The sequence below is a fragment of the Dromaius novaehollandiae genome, chromosome 15 (genome assembly GCF_036370855.1).
Source record: "Dromaius novaehollandiae isolate bDroNov1 chromosome 15, bDroNov1.hap1, whole genome shotgun sequence".
Classification (NCBI taxonomy): Eukaryota; Metazoa; Chordata; class Aves; order Casuariiformes; family Dromaiidae; genus Dromaius; species Dromaius novaehollandiae.
In genome coordinates, this window is record NC_088112.1 from 2,068,762 (window position 1) to 2,088,695 (window position 19,934).

Genomic DNA, 19,934 nt, shown 5'->3' on the forward strand with positions numbered 1-19,934 from the left:
TCCCTTGGAGACCCCGTCCTCGTCTCATGCTGTCCTCAGAGGCCTCGCCCCGGCAGGAGGAGCGGTGCCTTGTGTTGCGGTTTTGGCGTGTTCTTGTCGAACCGGCCGCTTTCGAGCAGGGTGTCGGCGTGAGGGGCAGAACCGTGTGCCTGGGAGTGAAGTCGCTGGTCTTTTCCCTCTCCCCTTGGGTTTGTTGTAAGGGTATAGCAGAAACGGGCAGAAGAATGAGCGGGATTTCCTCCCGTAGGAGCGACCGTTGTTTGGGATCAGGGACTACTCGTTATTTTGTTCTAGGCTGAGGGGCACTTTGGGTCTGGTATTCCTCATTTCTGCAAATTGCTGAAAGGGTGGAAATGCGTGTCTGGGTGGGGATGGAAGTGTGATGGGGATGCTAGAGCACACGGAAAAGAGAAATTGGATTTGTGCTCTGCGCGAAAACCACGTGCCAGATAAGAGGGAAAACAGGCAGCATAATCGGATGGTTGAATGCATTCCGCGAATCAGTCGCGTGCCTCATTCTGCTGTTCAGATGGGGTCTTTATTTCGTTTTTTTCTTCCTCGAAGATGCTTTTTTAACACTGTCATTGGTTGTCTTCACTGCGACTTCACTGTGAAGCTGTCCTCTTTGGTGGCCATTCCAGGGGGGCTAATCCACTCCCCCTTCTGACAGAGGGCAGTGGCTTGTCAGAGTCGCTGGGTAGCAAAGGTGTGGGCTTCCAGCGGAGTTCATGCAGGCCCTGTACTGTCTTTCTGAAGAGCCCGTGTGCTGGGCCGGAGAATACTGGAATGCATCAGGGCGTCGCTGAAGGCAGAGGAAGAGAGCTCCTTCCTTCCTCCACGTCTCCCTGGTCTTGGAGGTGAAACGTAGTGCCCCCAAGGTGCCGACCCCTGGGCAGAGGCGTTTCTTGCCATAGCGGGCAGCAAGCATTCAACGTAGCCCTGTTTCTGCTGACACTTGGGCAGACGGGCGCCACTACAGTGCCACTCATGCTGTCCTCAGAGGCCTCACCCCCGCAGGATGGGACCTATCTTAAAAGGCAGGTGTTTTTTTTCCCTGCCAGGTTCTGTTTGAATGTTGAAATAGGAAGGAATGGTGCACCTCCAAAGGTGCATTCATGAATGAAATACTAGCACGGGTAGTAAGTGCCTTGTCAGGTTGCTCTGAGTTCGTTGCAGGGAAAACACAGATAGTCCAGGGAGGCGATCGGGGATCCTTCTCCTTTTATAAACTGTCGTTCGTACCAGACAGCTGACATCAGTACTGACATGAGTACCAGAAACGTCACGTGCGATATCGTTTGCCTGGGGTAATTACGTACCCAGTCCTGACTCAGTCCTGCAGCTCATGAGATATCTGTCGTCTAGTTTAGTCTTACTCAGTAATGCCTTTCATTTCTGCTCCTCCTCCGCCTACGAGGATCTCAGTGAGCTTCCACACTGTTTTGCTGTTAGTCTGGGTGTTGGAATGCGAAGTGACTCGTTGTATTCCAGTGTCATGCTCAGGTGAGAAGGTGCTCGCCTGTCTCAGAGGGGTTCCTTTGCGCTCCTTGACCCTCGCTGTAGCCTCACAGAGGTGAATGCTAGCGGTTCTCTACAGATTACTCAGGGTTCCGTTTATCTTACTCAAGTCTCATCTGTTCGTTCATGCCGGTGTTCATCCGCTGTTGGTTCCTTTAACGTTAGGGGTCTTTTCTTGCCGGCTAACTGTGCCCTCGTGGCGACGGTTTTCCCCGTTCCAGGGAGGAAAGGCTCCTGGGTGTTGCTGAGGGGATGGGCTCGGCGCAGGTGGTTTTCACAAATGCCTTTGCATAGTACCATAAGATGCCTACAGCGACAAGATAATTCTTTGGAGGTAGAAAACGAATTCGAAGGCAGCCAGTGGTCTATTGCTGTTGAGAAGATTGGTGGCGGGGCAGGAAATCGTTCGCACGGCTCTTGCAAAGAGCTGTGCGATTCGTGGTGGAAAGTCCTCACTTAGAAGATCGGGACGATGGGTCCATGACATTTACTGGCCGGCATATAGAGTGTAATCTACTTTACGAGAAGCGCTTTTTTTCACTTTTTTTTCCCTCGTTTCTTTTCCTTTTTTTTTTCTTTTCTTTTGCCCTGCGGTAGAGAAGATGGATAGAACACCCCCAAAGGAACTCTTCCCTCATTTCTTGCATCCTCAGCTTGCTTCGTATCGCAGTATCCAAAGAGGGGAACTGCAGATGCAGAAACTATTCCGCTTGTGCGAATCCCCAGTTCTCGAGCACGACTTTTTTTCTGCCCCTATAGTGCGGGATAGGCGTGGAAAACGCAACGAGTGGGAGGCTGGGGTGAAATATGTGGCTGCAGTTCCGGGCGGAGGCTGCGGGCGCCGCTGCTCACCAAGGAGGAGAGGAGGGAGCGGAGCGCTGCAGCCAGCCCCGCCCGCCGCAGCCCCGGGCTCGCTCGCTGGCTCGGCGGCTGGGCGGGCTCGGAGCGGCCGCGGCGGTGCGGAGCCGTGCTGCAGCGAGGCGGAGGGGGCGGCGAGAGCGGGCCGGAGCGCCGGGCCGGAGCGACAGCGGCGCGGAGGAGCCCGCGGGATTTCGGGGCCGGCGGGGCCGCGGCGGAGATGCGAGCGGACACACGGAGGCGCTGGGGCGGCCGAGGGAGAGCCCGAGGGCGAGGGCGAGCGCTGCTGTGGTGCGCCTTGGTGGCGGCGTGGGAGCTGGCGTGGGGGCAGCTGCGCTACGCGGTGCCCGAGGAGATGCAGAAGGGCTCTTTCGTGGGCGACGTGGCCAAGGACCTGGGGCTGGAGCTGGCGGCGCTCCGCCAACGCGGCGCCCGCGTACTTTCCGAAGGTAGGAAGCAGTATTTTGCTCTGCATGAGAAGACCGGCCATTTAGTGACGGCGGAACGCATAGACAGAGAGCAGGTCTGCGGGCGGGTGCAGACGTGCCTGATCTATTCGCAGATTCTGGTACAGAATCAAGCCCAACTTTTCACCGTGCAAATAGAAATCACCGACGTGAATGACAACGCTCCCAAGTTCCAGCAAGATAAACTGCAGTTTCGAATCAGTGAGCTGACAGCCGTGGGAACGCGATACTCGCTGGAAGAAGCGCAAGACGCGGACGTGGGGCTGAATGCCCTGCAGCGCTATGAACTGAGCGGCGACGAACACTTCGGTCTGGAGGTGCTAGCGGGACCGGACGGCTCGAAGTCCGCGGAGCTGGTGCTGGCGCAGGCGCTGGACCGGGAGGAAAGCGCCATCCACGAGCTGGTGCTGACGGCGGTGGACGGCGGGGAGCCGGCGCGGACGGGCACGGCGCGGATCCGCGTGCTGGTGCTGGACGCGAACGACAACGCGCCGGTGTTCAGCCAGGCGGTGTACACGGTGCGCGTGCGCGAGGACGTGCCCGTGGGGTCGCGGCTGCTCACCGTGAACGCCACCGATGCGGACGAGGGCACCAATGCCGAGCTGACCTACTCGTTGCGCAGGACGCCCGCCGCAGCGTCGCGCCTCTTCCAGGTGGACGCCCGCACCGGGGACGTCGCGGCGGCGGGGAGGCTGGACTACGAGGAAGCGGCTCTGTACGAGCTGGAGGTGCAGGCGAAGGATGGCGGGGACCTCTCGGCCAGGGCCAAAGTCCTAGTGAGCGTGATCGACGTCAATGACAACGCGCCTCTAATCACGGTGACGTCCGTCGTGAGCTCCGTGTCCGAGGACAGTCCCCCGGGGACCATAATCGCTTTTATCAATGTGAAAGACGAAGATTCAGGGGCCAGTGGAGAGGTCAGGCTGTCGCTCGCAGACACGCTGCCGTTCCGTCTGGAGAAGTCCGTCGGGGACTACTACAGCGTGGTGACGGCGAGGGAGCTGGACCGCGAGGAGGTGTCGGAGTACAACGTGACGGTGCGGGCGACGGACGGCGGGGCGCCGGCGCTGCGCAGCAGCGCGGTGCTGCCGCTGCGCGTGCTGGACGTGAACGACAACGCGCCGGTGTTCGCGGAGGCGCGCTACAGCGCCTGGCTGCCCGAGAACAACGCCAAGGGCGCGCTGGTGCTGACGGTGCGGGCGGCGGACGCGGACTGGGGGCAGAACGCGCGCGTGCGGTACCGGCTGTGCGAGGGGCAGGTGCGGGGCGCGCCGCTCTCGTCGTACGTGTCGGTGCACGCGGAGACGGGCGCGCTGTACGCGCTGCGCTCCTTCGACTACGAGGAGGTGCGCGAGGTGGGGCTGTGGGTGCGCGCGGAGGACGGCGGCGCGCCGGCGCTGAGCAGCAACGTGTCGGTGCGGCTCTTCATCGTGGACGAGAACGACAACGCGCCGCAGGTGCTGTACCCGCCGGCGGCGCCGGGCGCCGGCTGGACGGGCGTGGAGCTGGCGCCGCGCGCCGCCGAGCCCGGGGCGCTGGTGGCCAAGGTGGTGGCGGTGGACGCGGACTCGGGGCAGAACGCCTGGCTGTCCTACGAGCTGGCCAAGGCCACGGAGCCGGGGCTCTTCCGCGTGGGGCTGCACAGCGGCGAGGTGCGCACGGCGCGGTTCCCGCTGGCGCGCGACGCGCTGCGGCAGAGCCTGGTGGTGGTGGTGAGGGACCACGGGCAGCCGGCGCTGTCGGCCACGGCCACGCTGACGGTGGTGCTGGCCGAGAGCGTGGCCGAGCTGCTGTCGGACCTGGGCGGCGCGGCGGCGCCGGGCGAGCCGGGCGGCAGCCTGACGCGCTGGCTGGTGGTGGCCGTGGCGGCCGTGTGCTGCCTCTTCCTCGCCTTCCTGCTGGCGCTGCTGGCGCTGCGCCTGCGGCGCTGGCGCCGCTCCCGGCTGCTGGCGGCGGGCAGCGGCGCCTCGCGCGCCGTCGCCGCCTCGCCCTTCGTGGGCATCGACGGCGTCCGCGCCTTCCTGCACTCCTACTCGCACGAGGTCTCGCTCACCGCCGACTCGCGCAAGAGCCACCTCCGCTTCCCGGGCGGCAGCTGCTCCAACACCCTGCCGGCCGCGCCGCCGCCCGACAAATGCGCGCCGCTGCTGCTGCCCGAAGAGCCCTCGCGTGCCCGCGCCGACAGCGGAGACGCCCTCCCGGTGAGTCCCTCTAGCGAGGGTTTCCATGTCGTTCTTCACTCCGCCCGTCCTCGCGCCTTTGCCCCTCCGCGCCCCTCCGCAGGGCTGCTTGTCCCTTTGCTTTCCTGGTCGTCGTCGCTTCTGTCACATAGCGGTGGAGTAGCAAGCAGAGGTAGAGGCAGAGCTAAGGGTATGGCTGCGATTGCTTCGAAGGTCCCTGTTGCCCACAGACTTTCCTTTTGCAGCGCTGCAGATGGTGCCGAACTGTCAGGAACGTAAACACATTTTTAAAGCGTATTTTCTTCGTGAGTGCCTTGTTCTTTGCATTTTTCCTAAAGCCTCTCAATCGGTCCCTGATGTTCTCGCCCTCCTCTCAGAACACGCCCTTTTCATGGGATACTAACTCTTTAAAACGGATGTAATCAGTACGCGGGTAATGGAATCGCAAGCATTTAGCGTTAGCATTAGCATTTAGCGTTTAACATTAGCATGACCCTAGATGACCCTTTGGTGTGTCTTCGTCCGTCCGAAGTAGAGTGCGAGCATTTGTTGGTGAGGAAGACCTTGGTGAGGAGGAAGAGCATGTTCACAGAGAGACTGTCTGTCCCTTCCTGGCAGAACGATGCGACCCTTCATTCCCAGAGAGCCGGAGGTTTCTTTGCTGATGCAGGCACAGGCTGCCGCTGTGGTGCACGCCAGGGCACAGGTGTCCGTGTTGCAGCCAAATCTGGCCTTGGCTAAGGAGGGAAACAGGGACTGGGTTGATTTGACTTTCTTTCCAGGGGCTGAGGACCACCGTCCTCCGGGGGAGGCGCTAGGAAAAGGAGTGATGCTTGTGGTGTGTTCTGAGCCTGACCATTGCTCTTGCCTCAGTGGTGGGGAAACGAGGCAAGAAGAGCCTTTGTGTGGAAAATGACTTTCCTCGTTGTGTCTAGGATCCACAGAGAAGAGCCATGAGCTGCAAGAGGGAGGACGCTGGCCACAGAGCTAGCGTAGCACTGTGATCAAAGCTGACTGTATGACTGCATGGAAGAGAAGTGAGAGGTTCAGGCATGGCATGGTGGGAAGTAGAGCCACCTGGGCCTTTACCTGTTTTGGCCGTGACTTCCACTTCTCATTGTGTCCCAATGTTCGTCACGTTAAGTGTTAATCAGCGGGTAGTGACAGAGGGGTGAAAGTGATGTATCAGAATGCAGTGCACATTTTCCAAACCGGAGGTACTGCCACCTCGTTCAGGAGACCATTCCTATAGTGTGTGCCTGAGTATTGCTGGTTCCCTCCTGGAATTTCCTGCTTGTCTGGGAGAAGAGTGAGCTCCAAGCTGTGGATGGAGCAAGAGGCTGGAGCAGCGAAATGGCTGCTTGCTAAGTTCCAGGTTGTGAAGTCTACATGCATACCACACAGACACCACTTGACCTAGGCAGGGAATCACCACTGTGCTCTTCCCAGGGTACACCACTGTCTTGAGAGGGGAGATAAACCACTGTATGTTCATAGACGGCAGCCTATCCTTAGGCCTTGAAAGAATGGGTGAAGTGTGAGAAAGCAGGCTGGAGTATGGTTCCCAATGGTGCGTGGAGCCCTTGATGTCAGTACAAGAGGACAGAATGCTTTCTTAGTTCTTAGGGGAACTGAAAAACTTTCGTGTCAAGTCGATATCACTGTTTCACTGGGCCTCAGAGGTCAGAGGCAATGCAGTTCAATGAACGCTGCCCCAGCCTAGAACTGTGCTCTATAAAAATATATATACTTGTTGTTTAAGGAACATGTGTGTTTTTCATCTCCTTAGGCCTTCGTAGAGTATGAATCCAGTGATGGCTGTGCCTGTTCCCAGAGGTGGCCAACACTGAGAATGAGTAGAAGAATTGCAGTGCATCTCTCCCATTTTCCTCACACCTCCAACACATGTGGTTTCTGGGGCCTTTTCTTTATTGTTTTTCGTTTCTTTTTTCTTTTTGGCGGTGGGTGGGGCGTTGTGATTGACGGTCTGGAGTCATTGAAGTCTTCTGGACATTTGCCTCTCTGTGGGAATGCTGTCACGCCGGCATCCTCTGCATGTCTCCAGCTTTACAGTGTTGCTGTGACCAATAATGTTTGAATGCAGTGTGTACTCAGGAACCTGATAGTGCTGGTAGGATACTTGTTTGGGATGACATCAGGGGCAAAAGTGGAAATGGTGAGAACACGCAGAATGTTGTAGTGATCTTGTCAAGAAGGCGATTACTTTCTCCATCACGTTCAATACAGATATTGGGACCAGGAGCCCTTAGGGCATGTCTGCAGTGCGAGACATCCTGTTATTCCTCTCATGATCATTAGCTTACAGTACAGGCAGTGCTATGAGAATAATATGTACGTGATTAAGCTCTTTTCTGTAGGCATTGCACTCAATAATATCTTCTTTTATCCTTTCCATTCTGCCGTCCACCCCACTCCTGGAATGTTCTGTGCCTGTTGCTGCAACATATGTTTTGCTGCCATTGTGTCATCGTTAAACGACTCCTTTCTCAAGTTGCTGCCTTTCTTCGATGCTTTACTGAGCTTTCTTTTGTGAGTGTTTCCTTATTTTTGTTTCTGCTCGTCCTTTCCTTTCCTTGGATTTCTACCTGGCATATTGATTTTAGTGGGCTGCAAACACCTGAGTCAGCCACTACCACAGTATAGTAGATAATTGTTCCCCTTTACAATTCACGGAATAACACTTGGCAACTGGAGCACCCTGGGAGCAGGAAATACATTGGGTGCATTTTTGCTGCTCATCTGTATTCTAATGTTTATCCCGTTCACTAAGAGAAACAATTCTGAAAGAAGGATTTAACAGGGGTGTGTTCACTGTCCTAAGACTAGAACTTGTTATCTCCATAGTTCATAAGACCGGCAGCATATACTGATACTGCTGTTCCAGACAATAATAGCTTGCCGTGTTCTCCCGAAGCACTGAGTATCTGTCGCTCCCAAAGGTGTATGAAAACACAGAGTATAACCAAGACTTGCCTCAAAGAAACTGGTGTACATGGTGGATTCAATGCTTCCTTTCTACAGTAGCTCACCTTCTGAAGTCCTTTGAGACTGCGGCTTGTCAGATCTCCTAAAAATAAGGGACCTGTGGAAGTCAGTACTAGTGGATGCTCTCAGAAGATATCAGACGTAGTCAACATATGCTGTACTGTGTACCTGCCTGAACTCATCTGTACCCCGGTGTACACACCCTGCGTGCTCCTTCACCGCTCCATTGCACGTTCCCCACCCAGACTCCTTGTCGTTACCAAAGTCGTTTGACCTCCCTTTCCCAGGGGACGAGAAAACTCGCAAAAACCAAAAGTGAATCTCATGTCCACAAAGCAGCACGTCTCCATCGCGCTGCCCAGTAACATAGGGCGCCGTTTCAGACTCCACTGCTGACAGTGCGGCTGGATTCGGTGCAGATTGGTGGGTAGTGACAGAGGGGTGAACGTGATGTATCAGAATGCGGTGCACATTTTCCAAATCGGAGGTACTGCCACCTCATTCAGGAGACCGTTCCTAGAGTGTGTGCCTGAGTATTGCTGGCTGACTGCTGGAATTCCCTACTTTGGGAGAAGAGTGAGCTCCAAGCTGTGGATGGAGTAAGAGGCTGGAACAGCAAAATGGCTGCTTGGGCTGCTTGCTAAGTTCCAGGTTGTGAAGTCTACATGCATACCACACAGACACCACTTGACCTAGGCAGGGAATCACCGCTGTGCTCTTCCCAGGGTACGCCACTGTCTTGAGAGGGGAGATAAACCACTGTATGTTCATAGACGGCAGCCTATCCTTAGGCCTTGAAAGAATGGGTGAAGTGTGAGAAAGCAAGCTGGAGCATGGTTCCCAGCGGTGTGTGGAGCCCTTGGTGTCAGTACGAGAGGACAGAATGCTTTCTTAGTTCTCAGGGGAACTGAAATCTTTAGTGCCGAATCTCACTGGGCCTCAGAGGTCAGAGGCAATGCAGTTCAGTGAATGCTGCCCCAGCCTAGAACTGTGCTCTAAAAAACCAAAACCCCCTCTTGTTTATGGAAGATGTGTGTTCCAGGTTTTCATCGCTTCTAGCCGTTGTAAGGTAGGACTCAAGTGATGGCTGTCCCCCTCCTAGAGGCTGGTAACACTGAGAAAGCCCTGGAGAACTGCCATTCATGTCTCCCCTATTTTCCTCACGACTCCAACAGATGTGGTTTGTGGTGCTTTTGCTGACTTTTCTTTCTGTTTTGTTTTTTGTTTTGATTTTTCCAAATGACAGCCCCACGTCAGTGAAGTCTGCTGGCATCCTCTGCATGCCTCCAACTTTACAGTGCTGATGTGACAAAAAATGTATGAATCATTCAGGCACTTACTTTCACTGCCATGTTTAATACAGCTGTTGGGACCTGGAGCGCATAGGCCATGTTAGTAGTGTGTGTGTGACATCTTGTTAGTCTTCACACGATCTTGAGCTTACAGTACAGCTTTTCCCATAACTGATAATCATTTAGAAGAGGTACTTCCCTAATAGAATACCCTAGGTCCCAAATACTGTAGGTCCTTAGAGGAGTGTTATACTCTTTAGATACATATCTTGCACACTTCAAGAGGTGGTCCTATGAGATGACAGGGACTGTGGTATGCACATTATGGTGTGTCCTGAAAAAAGAAGGTGACACATGGATTCCAGGGAATATGAGGGTTCTGGATGGGTAAATACGGCAGACAGCGGAGCTATTGTTTCTCAGGGGGACGTTTCTCCACACCACAGCCAAGGATGGCCATGTGGCTTGTCAAGTGGTACCCAGGACTGCATTTGTGCAGAGCTCTGAGGCTGCAAAGTCTTTGTACGTCCTTGGGGAAGAGTCGGGGCTGGCATCGCCAGAAACTGAGATCACCAGTGTCCTTTATTGCTAGGTCCACGTGCTCATGACCACAATAATGTAGCAATGGGGTGGGAAACAGAAACAAGTACAGTGGGGCCTGTGCCTAAACTCAACGGCTGCAAAGCATTGCGAGAAATGCCATTTGGGGTCACTGCGCTGAGGAAGGAGAGGTTGAGGTGTGGAAGAGATGAAAATGGAGTCATGTGTGTCTATGGCTGTGCTGAGAGAGCTACCTGTACGTCCTTCTGACTGAATGGTCTGCCTAAGATGTGTTCCTCAGCCTGGAGTGACAGAAGAGTGAATTTTGTGTATCAGAAAGCAGCATGTGTTTACACAATTGGAAGTAGGGCTCGTTGAACCCAGAGGCCTCTCCTAGGCCTTCTGGAGAGATGTTCACTGCTTGCTGGAATACCCTTGATGTGGGACAAGTGAGTTCAGACTGTGGATGGAAAGAGAACTGCTTCCCTGGGGTCCTATCTTTCAGCTCCAAAATAGGCCTCTACTCCAAACAGACACCTCTTTGTCAAATGTGGCGAATCACCCTTGTGCTCAAACAAAGTGTCTTCTGCTGTCTCTTAAATGGAAATGCAGTATCATTTCTTTAGAGATTACAGCCTACTTGTAGGCCAGACAAGTATGGGTGAAGTGCTAGAAACCTTGCTAGAGCACGGCAGGTTAGAGGACCATCGTCATCGTTATGCCAGGACATCTACTAGGGGAAGTTAAATGCTTTGACGGTGACTCCCTTCAGGGCCTCTCTTACTCCCTGAAGGCTGACAGACTGTAGATTAGAGTTTGGCCTTGAAAGCGAGTCACCTTACAGAGGAGATGTGTTCCAGTCCTGCATCACTTATAGCCTGTGCAGGCCGTGGGAGTGGAGTGTCAGTTCCGCCCGTTCAGGGAGGCTGCAAACACTGAGGAAGCCCTTGAGCATTCGCCTGTCCATTTTCCCCAGGTGGTGTCCTTGGTGGAGCTAGTGAGAAGTAAAAGAATGCTGCAGTGCTCCTGTTGAGGAATTTATCGTCTCTGATGTTTGCATATGGATTTTAGCACCGAGAGTGCAGAGGCCTCTTTGTTTCCGAAGAAATTTAAAACATGAAACGGTAGAGGCCGTGGTGAGAAGCCAGTGCCTGACCCGAAGAGCATTTCCTCAGATTTACAGGAAATGGGGAATCGAGGCAGGCTTTGGAGAGTACGTGTGCCTCTGTGAGATATACACGCCCAAAGGGAATACATAATTCTTGCAGCACCTTCTCACGACACCACCTTCGGGGCAAAGGACAGAAACCGCAGCCCTGACTTACCGAAGCTGATCCCAGAGAATACGAGTGATTGCTTCCCCGAGGAGACTTTCTGTGACAGCAGCGGCTGGCACACGGCAACGCCTCCCGGCTGCTACGCAGCAGCTCCTGGGTGATGAGCTCCCCCGGGGAGAGCGCGGCCGGAGCACGGAGCTTTCCGCGGGGCCGTGGGCTGCGGCGGGCGAGCTGCAGTTGCGGCGCGGGGACTCCGGGTGCCGCTGTTGCCCGATGCGGCTGCCGCAGCCGCAGCCGCCGCAGCCTCCCGCGGGGCGGCTGCTGGCTCGCACAGCGCCGGGCGGGCGGGCACCGGCACAGGCAGAAACAGCCGCTGAGAGGGCGAGCAGGACCGAGCGGCCGGCGCGAGAGGCGGCGAGCGGTCTAGCCCAGCCGTCCCGCCCGCGCTTCTCACCCCGCCAGAGGGTATTTTGCGAGTACTAAGCGCAGGCGAGGTGCCGGACTCTCTGCGCAGAGAAAGGAGAGCACGAAGCAGGTTCGCGGGGATCAGCAGCGGCCGAGGCGGCCCCGGCACCGCCGCCCCGCGCTGGGGTGCCCGCGTGTGCCGGACGGGCACGGAATGCACGGAAGGGGCGGGAGGACGGAGCGCAGCGCGGACCGCTGAAGATGGAAAGCCGGCACAGCGAAAGCCGCTGCGTCGGAGCCGCGGCAGTGCTGCTGTGCGCTTGGCTGCTCTGCTGGGGCTGCCGGGCGGCGCCGGAGCGGCTGCGCTACGCCATTCCCGAGGAAACGGGCAGCGGCTCCGTGGTGGGGCCGCTGGCGCGAGACCTGGGGCTGAGCCCGGCAGAGCTGCCGGCACGCCAGCTGCGGATCAGCTCGGAGAAGCACTACTTCGCCGTGAGCGCGGAGAACGGGCACCTGTACGTGAGCGAGCGGCTGGACCGGGAGGAGATGTGCGGCGACTCTGCGTCCTGCTCCGTCAGTTTCGAGGCGGTGGTGCAGAACCCGCTCAACGTTTTCCACGTCGACGTGGCCATCCAGGACATCAACGACAACTCCCCGGTCTTCAGCAAGGCTGCTCTCGACCTGGAGATCGCGGAATGGCTCCTTCCTGGTGCGCGATTTCCGCTGGAGATGGCGCAAGATCCGGATGTGGGAAGCAACTCGCTGCTCAGCTACCAGCTCACGGAAAACCCGTCCTTCAGCCTGGCAGTGAAGGAGAGCCCGGATGGAAGCAGGCAGCCCGAACTGGTGTTAGAAGCAGCTTTGGATCGTGAGCAGCAGAGCTCATTCCAGATGGTGCTGACGGCGGTGGACGGTGGGGCTCCAGCGAGGTCTGGCACCGTGCAGATTCGCATCAACGTGACGGACGCCAATGACAACGCGCCCGTGTTCAGCCGAAGCGCCTACGAGGCGCGAGTGCGGGAGAATCTGCCGGCGGGGTCGCTGGTGCTGCAGGTCCGAGCCACGGATGCGGATGCGGGCTCCAACGGCCGAGTCTCCTACTCCTTCAGCAACGTGCCGCAGGCTGTGCGCGCTGTCTTCAGCGTAGACAGCGACAGCGGCGACATCCGCAATGAGGCGATTCTGGATTTCGAGGAGAGGAATGAGTACACCTTCGGGGTGGAAGCGAGGGACGGCGGCGGGCTCAGCGGTCACTGCAAGGTCCGCGTCGAGATCACAGACGAGAACGACAACGCGCCCGAGATAACGACGTTGTCGGTGTGGAGCCCGGTGCCCGAGGACGCCCCGCCCGGCACCGTCGTGGCCCTCATCAAGGTGCGAGACCGGGACTCTGGCGACAACGGGAAGGTGCGGTGCGAGCTGGACGGCGAGTCGCCGTTCGCCGTGGTGGCGTCGTCGGGCAGCTCGTACAAGGTGGTGACGGCGAGCTTGCTGGACAGGGAGCGGGCGGCCGAGCACAACGTGACGGTGGTCGCCAGCGACCGCGGCAGCCCGGCGCTGTCCAGCCGCAGCGCGCTGGCGCTGGCCGTGTCGGACGTGAACGACAACGCGCCCGTGTTCGAGGAAGCCGCCTACAGCGCCTACGTGGCGGAGAACAACGCGGCGGGCGCGGCGGTGCTGCGCGTGCGCGCGCGGGACGCGGACGCGGGCGCCAACGGGCGCGTGAGCTACTGGCTGGTGGGCGGCAGCGCGGGCGAGGCGGCGGCGTCCTACGTGTCGGTGGAGGCGCGGAGCGGCGCGCTGTACGCGCAGCGCTCCTTCGACTACGAGCAGTGCCGCGAGTTCGCCGTGGAGGTGAGGGCGCAGGACGGCGGGTCGCCGGCGCGGAGCTCGACGGCGACGGTGCGCGTCTTCGTGGTGGACCGCAACGACAACGCGCCGCAGGTGCTGTGGCCGGCGGCGTCGGCGTCGAGCCCCGGCGCGGGCCCGTTCGAGGTGGTGCCGCGGTCGGCCGAGGCCGGCTACCTGGTGGCCAAGGTGGTGGCGGTGGACGCGGACTCGGGGCGCAACGCCTGGCTGTCGTACGAGCTGGTGCAGGCGACGGAGCCGGCGCTGTTCCGGCTGGGGCTGCACAGCGGCGAGGTGCGCACGGCGCGCGCCGTGTCGGAGCGGGACGCGGCGAGGCAGCGGCTGGTGGTGGTGGTGAAGGACCACGGGCAGCCGGCGCTGTCGGCCACGGCCACGCTGCACGTGGTGCTGGCCGAGAGCTTGCAGGAGGCGCTGCCGGCGCTGAGCGAGCGGGCGGCGGGCGCCGAGGCGCCGGCGGACTTGCAGTTCTACCTGGTGCTGGCGCTGGCGCTGCTCTCCGCCTTGTTCGTGCTGAGCGTGGCGCTGGCCGTGGCGGCGCGGGTGCGCCGCGCCGGGCCGCCCGCCGTCCTGCGCTGCCTGGGCGCCGAGCGCTTCTCCGTGGCCGGCCCCGCCTTCCCGGCCGACTTCTGCGAGGGCACCTTGCCCTACTCCTACAACCTCTGCGTGGCCCCGGGCCGCGCCGTCGCCGAGTGCGCTTTGCTGCCGGCCCCGCTGCCCGCCCGCGCCGTCGAGGATCTTCTCAGCGGGGAGCCGCCCGCGATGCTGACGCCGAGCAGCAGCCGTGCCCCGGCAGAGCCGCCGTCCGACGCCGACGCAGTGCAGGTCGGTATCCGACCCAGTCCTCTTCTCGCACCCTTCGTTATCTTCACACCGAGCCCGCGCATGTGTGTGTGTGTGTGTGTGTGTGTGTGTGCGCGGCAGGGGCTGGCGGCGGGGGCTTCTGTCGTTTGCACTTGTCTGCTGCGGTGGGAAGGGATGATGGCTTTTCTCGTGACTAACAGGAGGAAGTGAACCACGGCCCCTTTCGCGTCCTCACCAAGCACACGCGTAGGCTCGCTTGGGAGGTTGTGATCGATAGAGTAGTGCCGTTTGAAGCGGTTTGCGTCAATAATGGTGAACGTGGGTCCTCCTTGTCTATATTGCAATCAATTGCTTCTGCTTGTGGGGAGTGGGCGAATGGGACTGACGTTTCAGGATGACAAGGGTTGTTTTGTTTCCAGATTTTCGGCGTGTGGGGAGCGCCTGGAGGCCGGGTGTGCTCATGCCGCTGAACGCGTGGGGTGCGTGGAGGGTGGCCGGGAGGGTCGGTCTGTGTGTGTGCCGTGTGTGGGTGCGCGACGCCTGATTCCCAGGTGGCTGCCCGCCCTGCCAGGTTCTGGTGGAAGGCTGCTCCAGAAGGGGTAGCACTCGTGCGACCCATGGCTTTGGCCGGGCCTGATTTCCCTGCGTGATTCGCGATGAGTTCATCTCATGTGTCCCTTGGAGACCCCGTCCTCGTCTCATGCTGTCTTCAGAGGCCTCGCCCCGGCAGGAGGAGCGGTGCCTTGTGTTGCGGTTTTGGCGTGTTCTTGTCGAACCGGCCGCTTTCGAGCAGGGTGTCGGCGTGAGGGGCAGAACCGTGTGCCTGGGAGTGAAGTCGCTGGTCTTTTCCCTCTCCCCTTGGGTTTGTTGTAAGGGTATAGCAGAAACAGGCAGAAGAATGAGCGGGATTTCCTCCCGTAGGAGCGACCGTTGTTTGGGATCAGGGACTACTCGTTATTTTGTTCTAGGCTGAGGGGCACTTTGGGTCTGGTATTCCTCATTTCTGCAAATTGCTGAAAGGGTGGAAATGCGTGTCTGGGTGGGGATGGAAGTGTGATGGGGATGCTAGAGCACACGGAAAAGAGAAATTGGATTTGTGCTCTGCGCGAAAACCACGTGCCAGATAAGAGGGAAAACAGGCAGCATAATCGGATGGTTGAATGCATTCCGCGAATCAGTCGCGTGCCTCATTCTGCTGTTCAGATGGGGTCTTTATTTCGTTTTTTTCTTCCTCGAAGATGCTTTTTTAACACTGTCATTGGTTGTCTTCACTGCGACTTCACTGTGAAGCTGTCCTCTTTGGTGGCCATTCCAGGGGGGCTAACCCACTCCCCCTTCTGACAGAGGGCAGTGGCTTGTCAGAGTCGCTGGGTAGCAAAGGTGTGGGCTTCCAGCGGAGTTCATGCAGGCCCTGTACTGTCTTTCTGAAGAGCCCGTGTGCTGGGCCGGAGAATACTGGAATGCATCAGGGCGTCGCTGAAGGCAGAGGAAGAGAGCTCCTTCCTTCCTCCACGTCTCCCTGGTCTTGGAGGTGAAACGTAGTGCCCCCAAGGTGCCGACCCCTGGGCAGAGGCGTTTCTTGCCATAGCGGGCAGCAAGCATTCAACGTAGCCCTGTTTCTGCTGACACTTGGGCAGACGGGCGCCACTACAGTGCCACTCATGCTGTCCTCAGAGGCCTCACCCCGGCAGGATGGGACCTATCTTAAAAGGCAGGTGTTTTTTTTCCCTGCCAGGTTCTGTTTGAATGTTGAAATAGGAAGGAATGGTGCACCTCCAAAGGTGCATTCATGAATGAAATACTAGCACGGGTAGTAAGTGCCTTGTCAGGTTGCTCCGAGTTCGTTGCAGGGAAAACACAGATAGTCCAGGGAGGCGACCGGGGATCCTTCTCCTTTTATAAACTGTCGTTCGTACCAGACAGCTGACATCAGTACTGACATGAGTACCAGAAACGTCACGTGCGATATCGTTTGCCTGGGGTAATTACGTACCCAGTCCTGACTCAGTCCTGCAGCTCATGAGATATCTGTCGTCTAGTTTAGTCTTACTCAGTAATGCCTTTCATTTCTGCTCCTCCTCCGCCTACGAGGATCTCAGTGAGCTTCCACACTGTTTTGCTGTTAGTCCGGGTGTTGGAAGGCGAAGTGACTCGTTGTATTCCAGTGTCATGCTCAGGTGAGAAGGTGCTCGCCTGTCTCAGAGGGGTTCCTTTGCGCTCCTTGACCCTCGCTGTAGCCTCACAGAGGTGAATGCTAGCGGTTCTCTACAGATTACTCAGGGTTCCGTTTATCTTACTCAAGTCTCATCTGTTCGTTCATGCCGGTGTTCATCCGCTGTTGGTTCCGTTAACGTTAGGGGTCTTTTCTTGCCGGCTAACTGTGCCCTCGTGGCGACGGTTTTCCCCGTTCCAGGGAGGAAAGGCTCCTGGGTGTTGCTGAGAGGATAGGCTCGGCGCAGGTGGTTTTCACAAATGCCTTTGCATAGTACCATAAGATGCCTACAGCGACAAGATAATTCTTTGGAGGTAGAAAACGAATTCGAAGGCAGCCAGTGGTCTATTGCTGTTGAGAAGATTGGTGGCGGGGCAGGAAATCGTTCGCACGGCTCCTGCAAAGAGCTGTGCGATTCGTGGTGGAAAGTCCTCACTTAGAAGATCGGGACGATGGGTCCATGATATTTACTGGCCGGCATATAGAGTGTAATCTACTTTACGAGAAGCGCTTTTTTTCACTTTTTTTTCCCTCGTTTCTTTTCCTTTTTTTTTTTTCTTTTCTTTTGCCCTGCGGTAGAGAAGATGGATAGAACACCCCCAAAGGAACTCTTCCCACATTTCTTGCATCCTCAGCTTGCTTCGTATCGCAGTTTCCAAAGAGGGGAACTGCAGATGCAGAAACTATTCCGCTTGTGCGAATCCCCAGTTCTCGAGCACGACTTTTTTTCTGCCCCTATAGTGCGGGATAGGCGTGGAAAACGCAACGAGTGGGAGGCTGGGGTGAAATATGTGGCTGCAGTTCCGGGCGGAGGCTGCGGGCGCCGCTGCTCACCAAGGAGGAGAGGAGGGAGCGGAGCGCTGCAGCCAGCCCCGCCCGCCGCAGCCCCGGGCTCGCTCGCTGGCTCGGCGGCTGGGCGGGCTCGGAGCGGCCGCGGCGGTGCGGAGCCGTGCTGCAGCGAGGCGGAGGGGGCGGCGAGAGCGGGCCGGAGCGCCGGGCCGGAGCGACAGCGGCGCGGAGGAGCCCGCGGGATTTCGGGGCCGGCGGGGCCGCGGCGGAGATGCGAGCGGACACACGGAGGCGCTGGGGCGGCCGAGGGAGAGCCCGAGGGCGAGGGCGAGCGCTGCTGTGGTGCGCCTTGGTGGCGGCGTGGGAGCTGGCGTGGGGGCAGCTGCGCTACTCGGTGCCCGAGGAGATGCAGAAGGGCTCTTTCGTGGGCGACGTGGCCAAGGACCTGGGGCTGGAGCTGGCGGCGCTCCGCCAACGCGGCGCCCGCGTACTTTCCGAAGGTAGGAAGCAGTATTTTGCTCTGCATGAGAAGACCGGCCATTTAGTGACGGCGGAGCGGATAGACAGAGAGCAGGTCTGCGGGCGGGTGCAGACGTGCCTGATAAAAGTAGAAATCTTGGAGGAGTTCTCTTTGAGGGTTTTCAAAGTGGAGATAGAAATCACCGACGTGAATGACAACGCTCCCAAGTTCCAGCAAGATAAACTGCAGTTTCGAATCAGTGAGCTGACAGCCGTGGGAACGCGATACTCGCTGGAAGAAGCGCAAGACGCGGACGTGGGGCTGAATGCCCTGCAGCGCTATGAACTGAGCGGCGACGAACACTTCGGTCTGGAGGTGCTAGCGGGACCGGACGGCTCGAAGTCCGCGGAGCTGGTGCTGGCGCAGGCGCTGGACCGGGAGGAAAGCGCCTTCCACGAGCTGGTGCTGACGGCGGTGGACGGCGGGGAGCCGGCGCGGACGGGCACGGCGCGGATCCGCGTGCTGGTGCTGGACGCGAACGACAACGCGCCGGTGTTCAGCCAGGCGGTGTACACGGTGCGCGTGCGCGAGGACGTGCCCGTGGGGTCGCGGCTGCTCACCGTGAACGCCACCGATGCGGACGAGGGCACCAATGCCGAGCTGACCTACTCGTTGCGCAGGACGCCCGCCGCAGCGTCGCGCCTCTTCCAGGTGGACGCCCGCACCGGGGACGTCGCGGCGGCGGGGAGGCTAGACTACGAGGAAGCGGCTCTGTACGAGCTGGAGGTGCAGGCGAAGGATGGCGGGGACCTCTCGGCCAGGGCCAAAGTCCTAGTGAACGTGATCGACGTCAATGACAACGCGCCTCTAATCACGGTGACGTCCGTCGTGAGCTCCGTGTCCGAGGACAGCCCCCCGGGCACTGTGATCGCTCTCCTAAAAGTTAAAGACGAAGATTCAGGGGCCAGTGGGGATGTCAGGCTGTCCCTCGCGGAGACGCTGCCCTTCCGTGTGGAGAAGTCCTTTGAGGACTACTACAGCGTGGTGACGGCGAAGGAGCTGGACCGCGAGGAGGTGTCGGAGTACAACGTGACGGTGCGGGCGACGGACGGCGGGGCGCCGGCGCTGCGCAGCAGCGCGGTGCTGCCGCTGCGCGTGCTGGACGTGAACGACAACGCGCCGGTGTTCGCGGAGGCGCGCTACAGCGCCTGGCTGCCCGAGAACAACGCCAAGGGCGCGCTGGTGCTGACGGTGCGGGCGGCGGACGCGGACTGGGGGCAGAACGCGCGCGTGCGGTACCGGCTGTGCGAGGGGCAGGTGCGGGGCGCGCCGCTCTCGTCGTACGTGTCGGTGCACGCGGAGACGGGCGCGCTGTACGCGCTGCGCTCCTTCGACTACGAGGAGGTGCGCGAGGTGGGGCTGTGGGTGCGCGCGGAGGACGGCGGCGCGCCGGCGCTGAGCAGCAACGTGTCGGTGCGGCTCTTCATCGTGGACGAGAACGACAACGCGCCGCAGGTGCTGTACCCGCCGGCGGCGCCGGGCGCCGGCTGGACGGGCGTGGAGCTGGCGCCGCGCGCCGCCGAGCCCGGGGCGCTGGTGGCCAAGGTGGTGGCGGTGGACGCGGACTCGGGGCAGAACGCCTGGCTGTCCTACGAGCTGGCCAAGGCCACGGAGCCGGGGCTCTTCCGCGTGGGGCTGCACAGCGGCGAGGTGCGCACGGCGCGGTTCCCGCTGGCGCGCGACGCGCTGCGGCAGAGCCTGGTGGTGGTGGTGAGGGACCACGGGCAGCCGGCGCTGTCGGCCACGGCCACGCTGACGGTGGTGCTGGCCGAGAGCGTGGCCGAGCTGCTGTCGGACCTGGGCGGCGCGGCGGCGCCGGGCGAGCCGGGCGGCAGCCTGACGCGCTGGCTGGTGGTGGCCGTGGCGGCCGTGTGCTGCCTCTTCCTCGCCTTCCTGCTGGCGCTGCTGGCGCTGCGCCTGCGGCGCTGGCGCCGCTCCCGGCTGCTGGCGGCGGGCAGCGGCGCCTCGCGCGCCGTCGCCGCCTCGCCCTTCGTGGGCATCGACGGCGTCCGCGCCTTCCTGCACTCCTACTCGCACGAGGTCTCGCTCACCGCCGACTCGCGCAAGAGCCACCTCCGCTTCCCGGGCGGCAGCTGCTCCAACACCCTGCCGGCCGCGCCGCCGCCCGACAAATGCGCGCCGCTGCTGCTGCCCGAAGAGCCCTCGCGTGCCCGCGCCGACAGCGGAGACGCCCTCCCGG

At 59.5% G+C, this 19,934-nt stretch overlaps 2 protein-coding genes across 2 annotated transcripts in view; both read left to right on the forward strand.

Annotated features, from left to right (window-relative positions):
* The first annotated feature begins 75 nt into the window (after nt 1-75).
* LOC135330062 (uncharacterized) lies at nt 76-14,622 on the forward strand. The gene is given in 4 exon segments (XM_064521238.1): nt 76-2,508; nt 2,511-2,625; nt 2,628-5,298; nt 11,621-14,622. Coding segments are annotated over 4 exon segments (5,772 nt in total). The 5' UTR covers nt 76-2,325; the 3' UTR covers nt 14,424-14,622.
* A 2,675-nt stretch (nt 14,623-17,297) lies between these two features.
* LOC112981804 (protocadherin gamma-C5-like) overlaps nt 17,298-19,934 on the forward strand; it is an 80,803-nt gene continuing 78,166 nt past the window's right edge. Inside the window, exon 1 of the mRNA XM_064520764.1 lies at nt 17,298-19,933. Within this exon, the coding sequence (XP_064376834.1) occupies nt 17,486-19,933 (2,448 nt within the window). The 5' untranslated portion in view covers nt 17,298-17,485. The remainder of the gene's footprint in view (nt 19,934) is intronic.